Source organism: Sphaeramia orbicularis, chromosome 18 (genome assembly GCF_902148855.1).
Source record: "Sphaeramia orbicularis chromosome 18, fSphaOr1.1, whole genome shotgun sequence".
Lineage (NCBI taxonomy): Eukaryota > Metazoa > Chordata > Actinopteri > Kurtiformes > Apogonidae > Sphaeramia > Sphaeramia orbicularis.
The window spans coordinates 24,009,324-24,026,178 of NC_043974.1; the positions used below are offsets into that span (position 1 = coordinate 24,009,324).

The following is a 16,855-nucleotide window of genomic DNA, read 5'->3' on the forward strand; positions in this document are numbered from 1 at the left end:
ACTCATATATGTAGAGCTACTATGATTAAGTTAGTTGTCAACTATTATTCTAATCATTAGCTCTTCCTTTTACAATCCCCCAATTATTTACCTATTAAATTTGTGCTAATATATATTGATGACATCAGCGATAGACCTTTGAGGGGGAGCAGAGACCCCAGACCCCAGCCTCTCTTCTTTAAACTCTTAAAGTTGATGAATCACTCACACTCTGAAGCATCCCTGAAACTTCTCCAAACAGAACATAGCACACCGCACAGTCCAGCCAATCAGAGACACAGAATGGTCTTGACATGATCGTAGGAGGATTCATAATTCCACCAGCAGCTCACCTAACTCAGTTTCTTTTTTTGTCCTTCTTTTGCTGTGGCGTAAGAAATTAGAAGTATGGTGTGTCTGCATGTGAAGGCAGTTGAATGTGAGAGTCTGAAGCTGAATGCGTTGGTGTTGGTAACCATGATTTATGGAGAATCTGGAGACACCTTTGCAGGGCTGGTTAGTCCAATCTAAGACCAAATAAGCAAGGACCTGAAGTTTAAAAAAACATTGCTGCAAGAAATGGTTTATTTTGCAGCCACATTTTATTATTATTATTTGCACATTTCAGTTTGTTGTTAGATACAGGGTTCATACGGCTGCTTGAAATCCTGGAAAGTGCTTGAATTTCAATGCTGTGTGTTTAACATTTGAAAAGTGTTTGAATTTTAGTTTAAGAACAGGCAGAATATTGTTAAAATTGCACATTTTCAGGTTTTTATATTTACTTTTATTTTGCATTTATTTGTATTTTAATGTGAAAGGATACTTTGTCCATGCAAATATTTTCATAGTGTAATGTTTTTTGTTTTTTGTTTTTTTACATTAAACCAAGCAGAAAATTTGTAGCTGTTATTTACAGGTTATTATGCTATTATTTTACTTGAGATCACATCGGTCTGTGTGTAGAATATTGACACCCTTGGCTGTTAATATCTTCAGTGTAATTTTTGCTCTTTCATTCCACGGGCTGGATTGGAACCTTTGGCAGGCTGGATTTGGCCGGTGGGCTGAATGTTTGACATCCCTGGTTTAGAATTTTAAGATTTAAGTCAGTTAACTTTCTCACTTAACTTACCTGACAAAGCTGAACGGCTAATGAAATGTTGAAAAATGAAATGTCAATGAAATCGTAAATGTTCAGGGGGTCAAATTTGTGCTTAAAGAACAGGAGAAAGAAAAAAAAACATTAAGAAGATTAAGATTAAAGAAATGCAATACATGGTTTTTATACATGACATGTACATGGTCGGATGGGTCTCACTGCTGTGAGTGTGAATATGAGTGACAGTGGGGACAATGGTAAAAGATGAGCGTGTTGTGGTGAGCAGACACTGTAGGCCCTGCGCCAGTGTTGGCTCAGGCCTAATAAATGGGGATGGATGATTAAGAGCATGATTAATGTTATTCAACCACAGAAATGAGAGGCACTAATAAGAACAGAGACGGCTTGTTTGGTTGACGTGATCCCCCAAAAGGTCTCAAATGAGGACAAATCTCTTCAATCACCCCACTACTGCCCTATCTATATTCAGATCTGTATTCATCTCTGAAACAGATTGAGTTGACAGCACAGAGGTACATGTTAGGATGTAGACAGGTTACGTACAGGAGGGTATGAGAGTGTTTGCAGGATTATTGATTATACGTCGGACCAGGGGTTTGGTTCTGCATCACAGACAGCATCTCGAATTAAATCCTGGGGGAATTTGCAGCTCTGCTGGGCCAACTGTCAGCAAACACACACTAACATATGCTTTTAATCCACATACAAGAGTCTCTAGAGTCTGAGCTGCTGTGAAATTACTATAAAACCTGAAGGACATCTTAATTTGCAGGTCTAGCTGTGTGTGTGTGTGTGTGTGTGCGTGTGTGTGTGTGTGTGTGTGCGTGCGTGCGGTGTGTGTGTATTTTTGGGACTGTGAATGTCATTAAAGATGCTGAATATTTCAGACAGGCTGAGAAGGCAGTTGTCCTTGTACAAGCTGTCTGACTCAATCAATGGGAAAAAAAAAACAGAAAAACAGATCAAAATAAAAATAAATATAAATAAATAAATAACTGAACGTAAAAAAAAACATAATAAAAGTGCCATTTGCTATCAAGGATAATTTGGCCGCTTCCCTGTTGTTTCTAAAGCATTCTGAGGATCTAATTACAGAACCAATAATTATGTTTTCATTAGTGTCTAAACATGCAAAAATAAGACATGTGTGTTTGTTTTTTTTTTTTTTTTTTTTTTATTAATTTAGAAGGAGCTGCTTATATCTACAGAGGCAGTGAGTCACCTTTCATTGAATGCACCACCATGTTTCTTACAGCAGCCAGGACTTACTAATTTCTGTTTTTTCTATTTTTCACCCCTTGGCATCCAGTACTGAAGTGCATTACTGTCAGATAAGATGTTTGAGTAAGTTAGTCCTTAACTAAGAAGACCAAAAAAAAAAAAAGATTAAACAAATGAGAGTTATAACAAGAGACTGTGTTTTTGCCGCCACAGTAGAGGAGGGTGTTAGGTATTCAGTTCTTGTAATTTGCAACTTCATGACTAGATATCACTAAACATCACATCATCACCATCATCATTTACACAGGCTCTTAAATGGCTTTTAGGCTCCTTACCTTAGCTTTAATGCTTTTGAGGGTAATCGGTATTAGTCTTTTTACCTCTGCCAAGGAGGTTATGTTTTTGCCGGTGTTTGTTTGTCTGCCTGCCTGTCTGTTTGTCTGTTTGTCTGTCTGTCCGTGTGCAAACATAACTCAAAAAGTTATGGACGGATTTGGATGAAAATTTCTGGAAATGTTGATACTGGCACAAGGAACAAATGAAAATTTGGTGGTGACTGGGGGGGGGGGCGGCACTGATCTGCCTTGGTGGAGGTCTGCGCTCTCCGAGTGTTTCTAGTATTTATGTATTCACACATCAAGACTGATTTCACCAAAAGTGGCTGAAGCAAACAAGGAATAGAAGATGATCCCTTGGTGTATCCATCATATATGACAAATCTTAAAAAAAAAAAAAAGAAATAATGTAGAAGGCATAAAGAGACAAAAAATATGTAAAAGACTTAACATGGAAATAGTCCAAAAGACATCAAAGATGTAAACACTGAATACGCAAAATGCACAAAAGATGTAAAATACACATCCTGTTCAAACAAAAAGAAAAAACACTAGGCTTGAACTAAGCTAATAGGCAATTTTTACTCTGATGCAATACAACAGCAAACTGGTTTTTATATTGTGAAACTGTGTTGTTCATTTATCAAGCTGGAAAATTAACAGATACAACTCTAAACATATATTTTGTTTAGTTTTAAGCATTATTTCTGCATACTCATAAATGATCTATGTACCTATGTATTGCAATTTTAGAAAGAGAAAGAGCAAAATTGGTGAACAATATTGTGCTCAGGTTAAATTACTACAGTTGCCAAATGACCCTGAAAAGGACACTTAAGTATCTCTGCCAGCCTTCCCCTCAGAGGCTCAGAGTTCCACTTCATTGTAATTGGTCGGCAGGGAGGAGGTGAGGAGTAGGAGATGCCGCGGGTTGCACAGGTCTGTTCTACTGTTTCAAAGGATGACAGCTGAGGTTTAAAATAGAAAGCAGTCTCAGAGAGAGAGAGAGAGAGAGAGAGAGAGAGAGAGAGAGGGAGGGAGAGAGAGAGAGAGGGAGGGAGAGAACACTCACAGATCAGAATCACTGAGAATAAGAGGGTTGATAGAACATCCGGCTTCTCCTGAGGCTTCATCACCAATCGCATGATGTAACTCAGCGTAAGACTAAAGACGGGAATGGAGAGGGAAAGCAAAGAGCAAGGCAGAATACAATGAGAAGCTGTAATAATATATTATTCTTCATGGTTTTAAAACGGCTTTAAAAGAAAGATTTAAATGTATTTAAACTCAAGGAAGGATGGAAGTCCCATGTAAAGGAGTTGGTGGAGGCTGCTGAGCTGGCTGTCCTCTCTCCATACAGTAACCACTTAGCTGATATTAAATCCAGACATGATGACTTCATCCTACAGCACTTTAACCACTCAGCAGTTATTACATCACCAGACTTGGAAAGGGACACAGTGATGTCATCCCCAGGGTGCTGGAGGACACACACACACACACACACACACACACACACACACACATACACACATTTGCCTGTGGTACAATGTATACACCACATACACACATTGCAGGCTTCTTTGGCAGAAACGTTTCAGTGTTACCAGGCTTCTATAATCCATTCTTTTATTAAATTAAGAAAACAAGGTTGTGTTTTCATGTCTTTAAAAAGGAGTTAATGCATCAAAAAGGTTTGGGAGTATTACTTGTGAAATTTAATCACCATTATCTTGGCATTGTTAGACCAATTCTCAATTACACTCATTTGAGAATTAGTCTGGGACCTTTAGGTTTAGATCTAAAGCTACTGATCTGAAATATTCAATAAATTTAGAACAACTAATCTAGTCCTATTGGCAGATCTTAAATAATTAATATAAAATGCAGTTTATCAGCAGTATCAGATATGACCCATGTGGACATAAAGAGCCTCTGTAGTGAACATGGAAACACTGTCATCTTCTGCAACATTGATTCACCAATAAAACTCATGTATTGTACAGTGGCAGTGGTTGTAGATTCTGTTTTTTACATTCAGTTAATTATGTATTTTGTAGAAAAAGTTTTTACGTTGTTAGTTTTTTGTTGAAACAGTTTTTATGAGCATATCAGTGGATCCCAACCTTTTTTGGTTTGTGATCCCATTTTAACATCACAAATTTCTGGCAACTCAAGACATTCAAAACGGAGACATTTTTTTTGCTAAAATTAATTTGTTTTTGATCATGTAATAGTTTGCTATTCTATGTTGCAAATAAACATTAATTTTAGATGACATTTAGTCTATATAATATATTATGATGGACGGAAGCAGAAAAGCCAGGTGTAGATTACTGCACAAAGTGAGAATTTTATTTTCCTTGGTCAGGATATGTACAGTCAGTCCAGCTTGGATTTACAAGGCTGTAAATTAATACTGAACAAACAATAACTCAAACTATGAATTATGAAAGAGCTGCAGCATCTGAAACTGACCACAATGAACATTTGAAAGATAAACAGTACCACAGTGCTTCAGTTTCAGCTTCACAGTTTGTCATGCCTTTTATGTATTGTGATTGTCTCTATCAACTCACCATATATTTTTATTAGTATATATATATATATATATATATATATATATATATATAATATATATATATATATATATATATATAATATATATATATAGAAATATATATACTATTACTAGAAATTTCAGTGACCCCATTTGAATTCCAGGCAACCCCAAGATGGAAAACACTGGTCTATATGGTCACTAAGTTAAATATGCAAAATGCAGAGGATGACAGAAGAAAAAATGGTGAGAAATCACTTAGGAAAAGTTAAATGTTGAAAAACCCCCACAAGAGTAGTTCTAGGTCCTTTAGGGTTACACATTCACAGTATTGCTGGAAAAAAGTAAGTGACACCTCAGGCTAATGACTTGGGCACTAGTTGGAATGAGGAGTTAGAAAAGCAATCAATGGAATGAGATCAGGACAGGTGTGGAGCTACTCTGACTCCCAAAAAAACACTGGGTTTGCTACTCAGAAAAAGCATCTGCCAATACAATAACCTTTGAACTGACACGGTCACTTAATTAATATAGAAGAATAGTTTAGATCTTTAAGGTTTAATCCATAAAGACTGAGAGTTACTTTTATGGCAGTTCCCACATGTTTTTTTTCCTCTCCATTCAACCTTTTTTAAGTGATTTATTGCCATTTATTATAATATATTTCTGTATTTTGCCTTTTCAGCAAAAAACAGTTATTTTCCTGTATTTCGTTTACTGATCATGTAGATGTTCAGAAAAGCTCAGATGAAAGTTGAAGGTCATTGTATCAAATACAGAGAAAACCAAAGAAAAAGTGACCTTTCAGCAAAGATATCATTACCTGAACATAAAAACAAGTGTGTCCATCCACTGTCACTGATCCAACTCCATGAGTTTTATTGGTGAATCAACATTGTAGAAGATGACGGTGTTTCCACGTTCACTATGAACATCCAAATGGGTCATATATGATGACCATGAAAAGATGACAAACTACATTTTACACCAATTATTTACGTATATTGATAGAATTAGTGGCTCAATAGGTATTACACTTTCAGATCAGTAGATGGTTTTTGGTAGACGATGGATGTTTGGGTCTTTATGGGCTAATTTCCTCTGAGAAGTACTGACAAAATCTAAATTCTTCTACAGCAGATAGAGTATTGAAACATGAGGTGTGGAGCCAGTTGTAGTGTGACCAGGTGAAACTTATTCAGAGGGACTCCACAGCATTTTTATCCTTTAAACCTCATATTTAGATGATGTACCACATTAATATTTGAAGAGAATACATGATGCACATTATAGTCTGGTTTCCATCCAAACATATTGCAAATGTTAATGAAGATTTTTACCTTCAAACATCTTATCATCTGCTGGCACTATCATTTCTAGAGAAACACTTTTTTTTTTTTTTATTCCTTCTACTACTACTACTATTCTGCTCCACTATTAATAATTGTTATTTTATAGATCACTCCAAAATTATCATGATTAAACACATTCACTAACAAGCCAAAGTCCCTGAATGTTGTTCAGAAATGTGCTGCAGCCGGAGGTTCCCCAGTCCAGTCTGCTCCACCCACATCACCTCCTCCAGGCCCCGCCCTCAGCATGCCCACCCAGCAGCTCAGTCACATGATAGCTGTTTAGGTTACACAGGCAAAACTGGACCAGGTTTACAAGTACCACTCAACTTGCTCCAGCAATTGACCTAGTTCTATCTATCCACGAAGAGGTTGGATGAAAGATGTTCCTTCCAGATGTCATGTGGAAAGACAGCTTTACTCAACACTTTCTCAGAGGTGACAGTCTGTGAAATATTTCAGCCTCTCTGGATGAAATGCAAAGCTTTTTCTTTCTTTCCTTCTTTCTATAGTATTTTGAAGATTTGACTGTATCAGTAGGTCAGATCCTTGGTATTTTCTGTACACTAAAGACATAACTGTGTAATCTAGATTTAAAATAGGTATATACAGGGAAAAAAATAGTTTATATCCATATTTCTACTGCCTCCTACAGCTATTTGAACTGGTAAAATAATCGTGAAGAGAACAGGAGACTAGATTAGGAGAATATTAATTTGAACAGGAGAATAGCATTTTACTGGTTGCTTAAATGCATCTGAAATTGTAATAAAAGGTGTTTGATACTTGAGGACAAAAAAGAAAAAAATCATTACAAAATAAATTAGCTTTGTAACCCCTATTTGATATTATGTACTTTTTTCAGTCCTCTATAAACAAGATTTTTCTTACAATAGCTGCAAAACTAACAATAACACTATATAAAACCAAGGCTAAAACTAGCCTGTTCCTCAAATAAGACTAAAGTGAAATTTGTGAAAAAAAAAAAAAAAAAAAGTAAAAAAAAAAATAATAATAAAAATAAATAAATAGATAAAAAATAATGAACACATACACCACTTCACAGCTCAAATAAAGACTAGAAGACAGTGTTTTTGTCAGAACTTGCCATATTTTATAGTAAGGTACATACATTTACATTTCAGCCATCTTTGTGCTCACAGTAAGGGGGACAATACGTCTACAGTAAACATTATGTGGCTCACGTCTCTTCAGAGTTAACATCCATCCATCCATACACACTTCAGGCAAGCACACACCTCAGTCGCACACGCGCACACACACACACCCACACACACACCACACACACACAAATCCATCCACATAACTGTCCCCAATGCACTCAGTCTGTTCCAGTCTTTTGTCAAACCACCTAATTTAGGCTTTCTCATACTTAAGTAATGATATATGAAATACCACTTATACTTACAAAACATGTTCAACAAATAAAATAGTACAAAACGAAAACTCAAATAAAAAACAATCTACATTTTTTTTTTTTATGAATAAAACTGTTATTATAAAATAAGTTTTAATAATCCACATTTTTTTCAGCATTGTCAGATGTGGTTCATCTGTTTTTCATACAATGGACTAAGTTACTTTATAGGAGGAAGAGCCAAGGAAAGAGAGAAGAAAGAAAGAGGAGGAAAAGAAGAGTAATAGCAACATTTAAGACATTCTGCACTGCACACGGTTACCGTGACAATTAGTTGTTGCCATGGAGATGATGTTGCATGTTTCCAGGTGATTTTAAGTGGCAGTCTTTGGAATCATTTAAAGCTACGGGGTTCCATGTGTCATGCCCCACCCTCTCCACTGAACCCCAATAACTTCAAATATAAGTGATTGAATGATTGACTGAATGATGGCATCACTTCAAATGACTCTCCCAAAACATTTAAGTCCCAGCCCCCTCCCCACCTTTCCCCACCCTCACTCAAAGTCCAACGGTTCCCAGATAGGATGTTAAATCCCACTCGTTCTATTTCTTTTGTGATTGGATCGGACTAGAGATGGACAGATTCCACCTTCTAATCCTCCGACATGGCGTGCCACTTGGCGATCTGCCGACGTGGGTGGTCGCAGATCTCCCTCCAGTGTTCTCCTGGGGTGCCTGCCGATGATGTGCCCAGCACCAGGCGTCCGAGGACAGTGTTGGAGCTGCGTGAGTTGCCTGTGTCTGAGTCCATCAGCAGCAGCTCCACGCTGGTGTCCCTCAGGCCCTCGTCGGAGGGCAGGTCAAAGACAAAGAGCTCGTTGAAGACTGGGTTGGGGAGCACTTCTTCACATGGGTCTTCTTCTTACATACACGCTTCTTTCCATGGTACAAGTTGACCTTAACGTAAGGATCTAAAGTGGAAAGATGACAGAAGAAGGTGAAAAAGATGAAAGTAAGGACAGAAGAAAAATAACATAGTAGCTATCCATCCCAGCAGCGATCGCAGCAGAGTGGCATATCATTCCTTATCCAGATCAATACAGAGATCGATAGAGGAAATGATGGATGTTAGTGATGAGGACAAAAGAGGTTGGCTGTGTAAACACTTTGTGTGTGTATGTATGTGTGCTTGTCACTAAAGTGCTTTCTATCACATCCTGATCAGATTACTTTAGTGCAGTGGCAGTGTCATTATGGCAGCTATCTCTGCATTCAAAGTAGTGTGGTCTGTGTGGCAGGAAGAGGAAAAATGATTCATCTATCTATTGTTTTGTGGAGTATTTGAGTGTGTGATGTGTGTGTGTGTGTGTGTGTGTGTGTGTATTATATGTGTTAGGAGCCCTGAGGTTAAGTACCTGTAGGTCCGTTGTTGTCAGTCTTAGGCAGGTGGCGAGCTTTGAGGACAACCACAGTCAGAGTATTGGTGGTGGACTGGTAACACAGGGACAGCAGTAACTCGCCTCGGCCTGAGGACTTCTGTACAGAAACAACAGTAATGGTGAGAGGTGATTTAAGACAATCTAGAAGAAAATAACAAAATAAAAAGGTCAGGCAAGGAAAGATGACAGGTATGGCACCCAAACATATAGCAGTGTTGGGGAGACTTAAACTACATGTAGTTGAACTATGTAGTTAAACTACATTTTGCTGTAACTTGCTGGTAGTTAAACTACATTCATATTTTGTGTAGTTCAAGTACTTTTTGGGTAATTTTTTTTTTAGTTTAACTACTAAGTTTACAAACTACAATTTTGGGCAACAACATAAAATTAAGTGTCTTTTTTAGATTTATTTTTTTGTAATATAAATTGTATTTCACCATTGAAAGCAAGACACTCTTTTCTGTGTCTCTTTTTCTTTCATCCTGAAATGCTTTGAAGCCATGATCATGTCATGACATGACAGCCAACACTGCCTCTGACTGGCTTGCCCTGGCACCACTCGAATGCTTCACAGATGTGTGATCATTACTAACGCCGTGTGGTCGACACCACCATGAACAACCCTCCCACCAACGGTACCCCCGATAGCGACGTGCTGCCCCAACCATGGCCATATTTTGTTTCATATTCACTCCATGTACATTATCAATTTAACACTGAAAATAAAAAGTAGTTCATAAAACTACTTTTTCTAGCCATAGTTTTACAGACTACATTTCTTCAGGGTAGAAATGTACTTTGTCTGAACTTCTATCATGCTGAACTACTTGTAGTTTTACAAGCTACGCTTGCAAAGTAGCTTCGCCAACACTGTTTATAAACAGGCTACGTAGAGACTGAATAAGTATTTTCCATAATATCTAGTAGTCAATACTGGAAAACACATGTTATGTAAAATTTCTTGTTGAATAAATATCTTCTATCAAGACGGTGAAAAAACATGCAGCTGCTTGTACTGTAAATGGTGTCAGTGCTCAAAGTTAATCTGCTGTTAACAACATAATCATCACCTGCCTATGGTGTGCATTTCTCGTGGCATAAATAGCAAAAATGTGTTTCTGAGAAACACCCTCATCTGCTCCACGTCGTTGCTCTCACTGTATTAATGTTCTGTAATTTGTGATGCACATACACATCCCTGTCTGTGCCCACACCCCAGAGAGTTGATTCCTTCAGTGCTGTGATCGCACCTAGTCGGACCTCACACTTCTGCTCATGGTTGCCATGGAAACGAATAATTTAGAGATAACTTCTATGCCTGACCTCATGTTTGAGCTTCCGTAAATACAGATGTGATAGAGTATGCATGAATGCATTTCTGTATCACTTATCACAGTATTTACTACAGATAAGAGAAAGTGACAAACTATTTTTTTTTTTTTTGAGAATTTATTCTGTTCTATTCTACTGTTGTTTTCACCATCGTATTCTCTGAGAAAAGAGCCAGGTTGATCTCCTTGCTGCCTGCGACATATTGATTTCATGAACTGCTGTGTGCTCACACATGCATAAGCGCATACACAACCAAAGCAGTTAGAAAAAATCTGTGCCACGCAGACAAAGGCAGCCACCACCCTTTTAGAAAAGCACTGCATGTCACCAGTATCAGTCTGATTTTGAGAGAATTCAACCACAAATCCTCAGGAGCTTGTGTAGCACATGCACTATATGGGTCTGGCTGCAATGCTGTATTTATTGTTATTTTCTGATCTTCAATGCCTTATTGACAATCTGCAGGTGTAAATATGTCTGTTACACAACCAGGACAAAATCCTTTTGCTTTTATTTGATTGATTTGCCATGCTAATGCAGAAAACAGCTACTGACAATGTCTTAGACATAAACAACCTACAATTGGAGCTGATACACAGAGGGGCACTGTCGGTTTTTTTCCCCACTTGGTAACTTCTTACAAAATGTTCCTGGAATATCCAAATGGAAAATAACATGAAGTTCTAAAACTACATTTCAATTGATTGGATACAAACAGGGTTAGGTGACCTAGACCCTCTCTGCAGCTGAGATTTAAGATTTGTCTCTCCTGCTGGGACCCAAATGATAAAATATGATAAATCTCAGCACGGAGAGAGCCAGTACAACAAGAAATATAATCCTCTGAATGATAAAAATATAGGAGCGTTGCTGAGCCAGGAGGAGGAACCTCTTAGATTTCTGAGAACCTGATTCACATTTCCCAGCACTGCTCTGCTCGAGTACTCTATCACAGAGATCTGTTCAGATATCACAGATAGCTTACATTCCTCCTGGGAAGGTACAAATGTTCATGAACATATCTATTCCCACCAGGTATGCACAGTACTTTGATTTTACCTCCGTGGAGTAAAATATCAGCCCACAAATTTATAACTGAACCAATATCATCTGACATTGCACCTGAGAATGTACAACCATGCCATCTAGTACCATTCTAAAGAGCAGAACTAAATCAGACCACAGACATGTGATGTGGAAATAGACATTGCATTCACTGTATCCTTTAAATTCAACCATAATTGCATGTAATTTAGCCAAACCCTTTGCATTAATCTACAATAAGACCAGTGAATTAAATATTGGGTAAGGTTGTGACATTACCACAGTCGAATGAGAAAGCCCAATCTCAACAACAAGACTAAACTACTGCAAATGGACTGTAGTGCATCTGTGGTCCCCACAGGTTCCAGGAAGAGCCAGTATGGGCCAGACCACAGATCCATAATGGTGTGGTGTGTATACCATCCATCTAATCAATATCATATTGCCTTTCCTATTGGCGATCTTAGCATGACAGTACAGTTCATTGATCCTCCGGAGATCCAGCAATGCATTTTGTCCTCTGTAGTAGAAAGAGTTTTAGAGCTTTATATAAAAAAGAAAAAAAATTGTCCACTGCAAAGGACATTCCATAAATAAATAAATAAATAAATACTGTGTCCGAGAAAACTGTTGCATCATGCTGTTTCCAATCAAGGCAATTAATTAATGAAAAAACCAAACTTTTGCTACTGGGTCTCAGGATTTTTGTCCTCTGTATGGGACTAGAGTTTCACAGCTTTATTGGGAAAAAAAAAAAAAAAAAAAACGCTGTCTACTGCAAAGGACATTCCATAAAAATTTTAAAAATGCATCTGAAAAAACTGTTGCATTGTGTTGTCTCCAATAAAGGCAATTATTTAATGTAAAAAAAACAAAACTTGTACTTTCCTGGGTCTCAGGAGGTTAAATCCCATGTATCAAATGCAAAATAAAATTTGCTCTTAGATTATTGCATATTACATTTCCCTTCATTGTGCACTAGTAGTATACTAGTGGTCAATAAAGTTCTTAACTATTTTGTGAAACATAAAGGATAAAAACTGGCATATTTTATACTTCAGAATCATGATGCCAAAACCATAAGACTGTGACATAACTTAATTTATCAAAGACATTCATATCAATTTAAACATGTATACTGGTGCAAATTCAATCTCTCAAGCTCTCTCAATGAGGGATGCATTCCCTATCTGATAACTAATTTGACTTTCAGTGTTTTTGTCATCACCACATTAAAAAGGTTAAAGTCAAATGTATTCATCAGCAAAATATCAGTTTCATTCTAATTTGAAACTATGTTTCAGCTAATTAGTTTAATGACTCAAAATTTTCAGAAAATTACAGATTTGCATTTAGAAGAGGTTGAGAAATCATTATTGTTTAATTATTAAATGGCTTTCAGGATGATTATATTACACAAGATTACACACTGATTAATACTGTAAGAGTGGCAGCACATCATTTTATGTTAGAACATTTACCTAAACTGCACTACTGTGCTTTTAGGGACCAGTGATAGTGCCACACATGAGGAAACGATGACTCATTTTTGGAACAATTTCAAGATGTCAGGCATGTCATGAAATTAGATACATAGTAGGTACAGAGAATTATCGGCTGCAAAATAAATGAAACTTGATTCTCTTTTCTGTGTGGTTGCAGCTCTTACCTTGACATTCCTCTTGATGATCTCTCGGCTCATCAGGACACGCCCCTCTGTCAAATCGATCCCGGACAAGGGAACAAGGGTCTCTCCGATGACCTCATCCCGGAGAATCTATCAAAGCTCAGCACCATGAAGTGAAGGGCCAGCTCTGACACTCTGGCCAGTGGAATCCCATAGAAGCTGAAGGTTTCATCAAAGGCAGGGTCCAGGGTCTTCCTCAGGACTCTAGTCTTCACCCGATGCTTTTTCTCTGGCAACAAGGTCAGCTTAATGTAGGGGTCAGAGGTCAGTGACTGCTCATCAGTGGGACTCAGGCCATGGGCTTCCTAGATCAAAGAGTCAGAACACTCAGTCAAGGGTGTGTGAAGCATGTACTGTTGAAATAAATGAAATAAGTGATGAAACACAGCCACACAAACAACAAACACACCTTAATATGGACAATGAAAGCCTTCCTCTCCGGCTGGTACTCCAGGGAGAAGTGCAGGGTCCCGAGACCGCCATCCCTCTCCTCTCCTTGAGGCTTGTCCACAGCAGGGGTGGGGGCCTGGCTGGAAAGGGTGCTGGAAGGTGAGGGGAGGTCACGACGGTCCATCACACCGGTTGGGTAAACCCTGCATGGGGTGAGGGCAGCTCCAGCTCTGGGGAGCTGCGCACTTTCTGGTGGTGGTGATGAAAGGGTTTGGTGGTGATGTTGCCATTGAGATCCCGTTTCTCCAGGTCCAGATGCAGAGCTGGTCTGGAACCATTTGGACTGGATGCCAGTTTGCCGGTGCCATTTGGAGTCAGTGGTGACGCAATGTGGCAGTTTCCATTAACATCAGTTTTACTGCTGTCATTAGTTGTCGTGGCAGCAGGAGCAGCAAATTTCTTCTTGCCACTGAGACTCTCTGGGTAGATGTCGACCCCTTTGAGCATGTGCACAAACTTGTAGGGAGGCGTCTTCTGGGATTTGGTGTTTTTGCGCTGGCAACAAATCCACGCAAAGGCTGACACAGTGAAGACAAGGCCGAACACACTCACCACAGCAACACCCACTGGTACTGCCACTATGAAGGGCAACAGACAGAAAGAAGAAGAAAGAAAGAAAGAATTCATTCTCTTAAGTCTCTTCTCAGACTTCAACAAATGGAACATATATACACAAATGTTGTTGCATATCTGCCATACAGTAAAAAAAAAAAGTTCCCTCAACCTCAACAGATTTTAGTGTTGCCTTACAACACCTGAATCCATTTTCTGTGTTTGATGACTAGAACAGGCAGCACTTCTGACTCAGAGAAAGACGAAACAACAATCTGTCCAACCCCGAAGTGTCATCATTACCAGGTTCATATTCCAAACAGACTGGATACAGAATCACAACAGGAAGCAGCTGGCAAAAGCATCGACGTGAAAAATACAGAACGTCATTAAGCAACTCGTTGAATTGTTGATGAGTCAGAAGCAGAGCTCAAAATGTTTTAAAATGAAGGTCTATGCATTAAAACATGAGACATGGAGAGAACTACACAATTTTCTGTATATTCTTGTGACAAAAAAACCCTCTCCTCTTAAGCTTTTGCTCTTTTTTCCAAGTTGTAAGAGACTTATTCTGCCTGGTGGTGTTTTCCACCTCCTTTATTTCAAAAAGATCATTACGGAGACAAACGATAACGATGTTTTTCACAGACATGCTTCAACTTATTGTTTCATCCAGCTGAACTATGACTCAACAACAATCATGCTGCTTTTTCATGCAGTCAAAGTTAATAGGTTTATTTCAATGGGGAAATGCAGACCATTTCCTGCTGTTAAGAGGGCGGCCCAGTGGAAAAGCACTCAGGTTAACAGCTGTACAAAAACACAGAGGGGTGGGGGTGGGCTGTGATCATTCATGTAACAGTATGGTCATGCACTTGTCTTTTGAATCAGTTTCAACAACCTGCTGTGGTTCACTGTATGTTTTCATGTTTCTCCTGTTGATTCTAATGTTGAAAATGCCACTTTTCTGAACAATAGATCTTTGTATTATTTGTCTCCTTGCTAAGGCTATGTTGATGCCTGTAAAAGTGAACATGCATGTATAAACGTATAAATACATGTAAAGTGTATATTTTGTTTGTAAGATTGTGTTGATGTAATAGTTCGGAGTCAAAGGAGGTAACTTCCAAATAGAATTACCTGTCGGTGATAGTAAAATGATAATAATAATATATATAATAATAATAATAATAATAATAATGATAACAACAACAACAACATAATAATAATATGATGATAATAATAATACTAATAATAATAATAATAATAATATAATATATATATAATAATAATAATAATAATAATGACTTCCATATAAAATCACCCATTGGTATAATAATCTCATCTCAGATTTTGCACATGTACAAACTGATTTCTGTGTTTTCGTGTTTTCATGCATTAATATTTTAGTCTGGAGTCATGGGTGGAGCGGTATTCTACTCGACAGCAACTAACAGATGGATGTGGCAACGGGGGGCGATGCTGGAGCCGCTGAAGCGAAAAAAAAAAATAGAAAAACAAACAAACAAACAGGTGTTTCCCAAACGTCGGGAAGTCATATCGAGAATTAAATGCACTTAATCATAGAAGACAGCGTCATTGGGTTTCGCCCTGAGGCTTAGATGCAAAATGGAGGCTGGAAGGCGTATATATCTTTAATCCAAACCCAAGAGAATTCGTTTTTTTCTATGTCTGCAAATTATTTTTGATGGCAGAGAGTCAAATTTAGGTGAAATTTAAAGCGAAAAATGAGTACATGTGACTTTTTTCGCCGATGAGTCACCTGTTTCGACTAAGTGGGAATTAAAAAACTAAGGATGCCACCTCTAGTATCTTGAATCAGTGTATGTTTGTGTATTTTGAGGTGGACTTACCGATCTGAGCCCCTTCCTCCACCACTGGAGCCATGGTCGCTGTCCAAGGTGCTGAAACGGTCCTCTAGCTTTTTTTCCCCGATTTCTCTTTTCCACCACAAACTCGCGCTCCTCTTATCGCTATATCCCCGCTATATCTCAGCTGTGATTACCCTGGATAATGTACGAGGTTTTGTATGTGTTCAATAATTCACAAAGCAGCCTCGTTTTCCGGAGAAAAAGGATAGGATGCTGTGTACTCGCCCTGACGCTGTTACTCTGTGATGCGTGAGCGTGTCTCAGAGGCGGCAACACCCCGATTCTCTCTCTCTCCTTACTCCCTCTATCCTTATTTGTCTTGCTCTCTCATCCTCGGTTCCTTCCCTCCCCCCTTCTTCCCTCCTCCCACCGTGCCGGTAACGCTGAGCTCATCAGTGCTGACGCAGTAGTGACGGAGGCTGGCTGAATCAGGACCCCCGGTGAAGGAGCACAACAGGGCTGCTAATCCCACTGATAGATTATAAAGGAAGGGGCTGTCTACTCT

The 16,855-nt window shown here is 38.5% G+C and overlaps 1 protein-coding gene and 1 long non-coding RNA gene across 3 annotated transcripts in view; both read right to left on the reverse strand.

Annotated features, from left to right (window-relative positions):
- Nucleotides 1–7,667: 7,667 nt before the first annotated feature.
- LOC115438890 (uncharacterized) overlaps nt 7,668–16,855 on the reverse strand; it is a 17,927-nt gene continuing 8,739 nt past the window's right edge. For both annotated transcript variants that reach the window (XR_003938171.1, XR_003938172.1), the window contains exon 2: nt 7,668–7,829. This is a non-coding gene — a long non-coding RNA (uncharacterized LOC115438890). The remainder of the gene's footprint in view (nt 7,830–16,855) is intronic.
- LOC115438889 (synaptotagmin-4-like) lies at nt 8,209–16,625 on the reverse strand. Its single transcript, XM_030162773.1, is given in 8 exon segments — nt 8,209–8,848; nt 8,851–8,922; nt 9,367–9,487; nt 13,439–13,542; nt 13,545–13,761; nt 13,866–14,035; nt 14,038–14,484; nt 16,333–16,625. Coding segments are annotated over 8 exon segments (1,410 nt in total). The 5' UTR covers nt 16,367–16,625; the 3' UTR covers nt 8,209–8,603.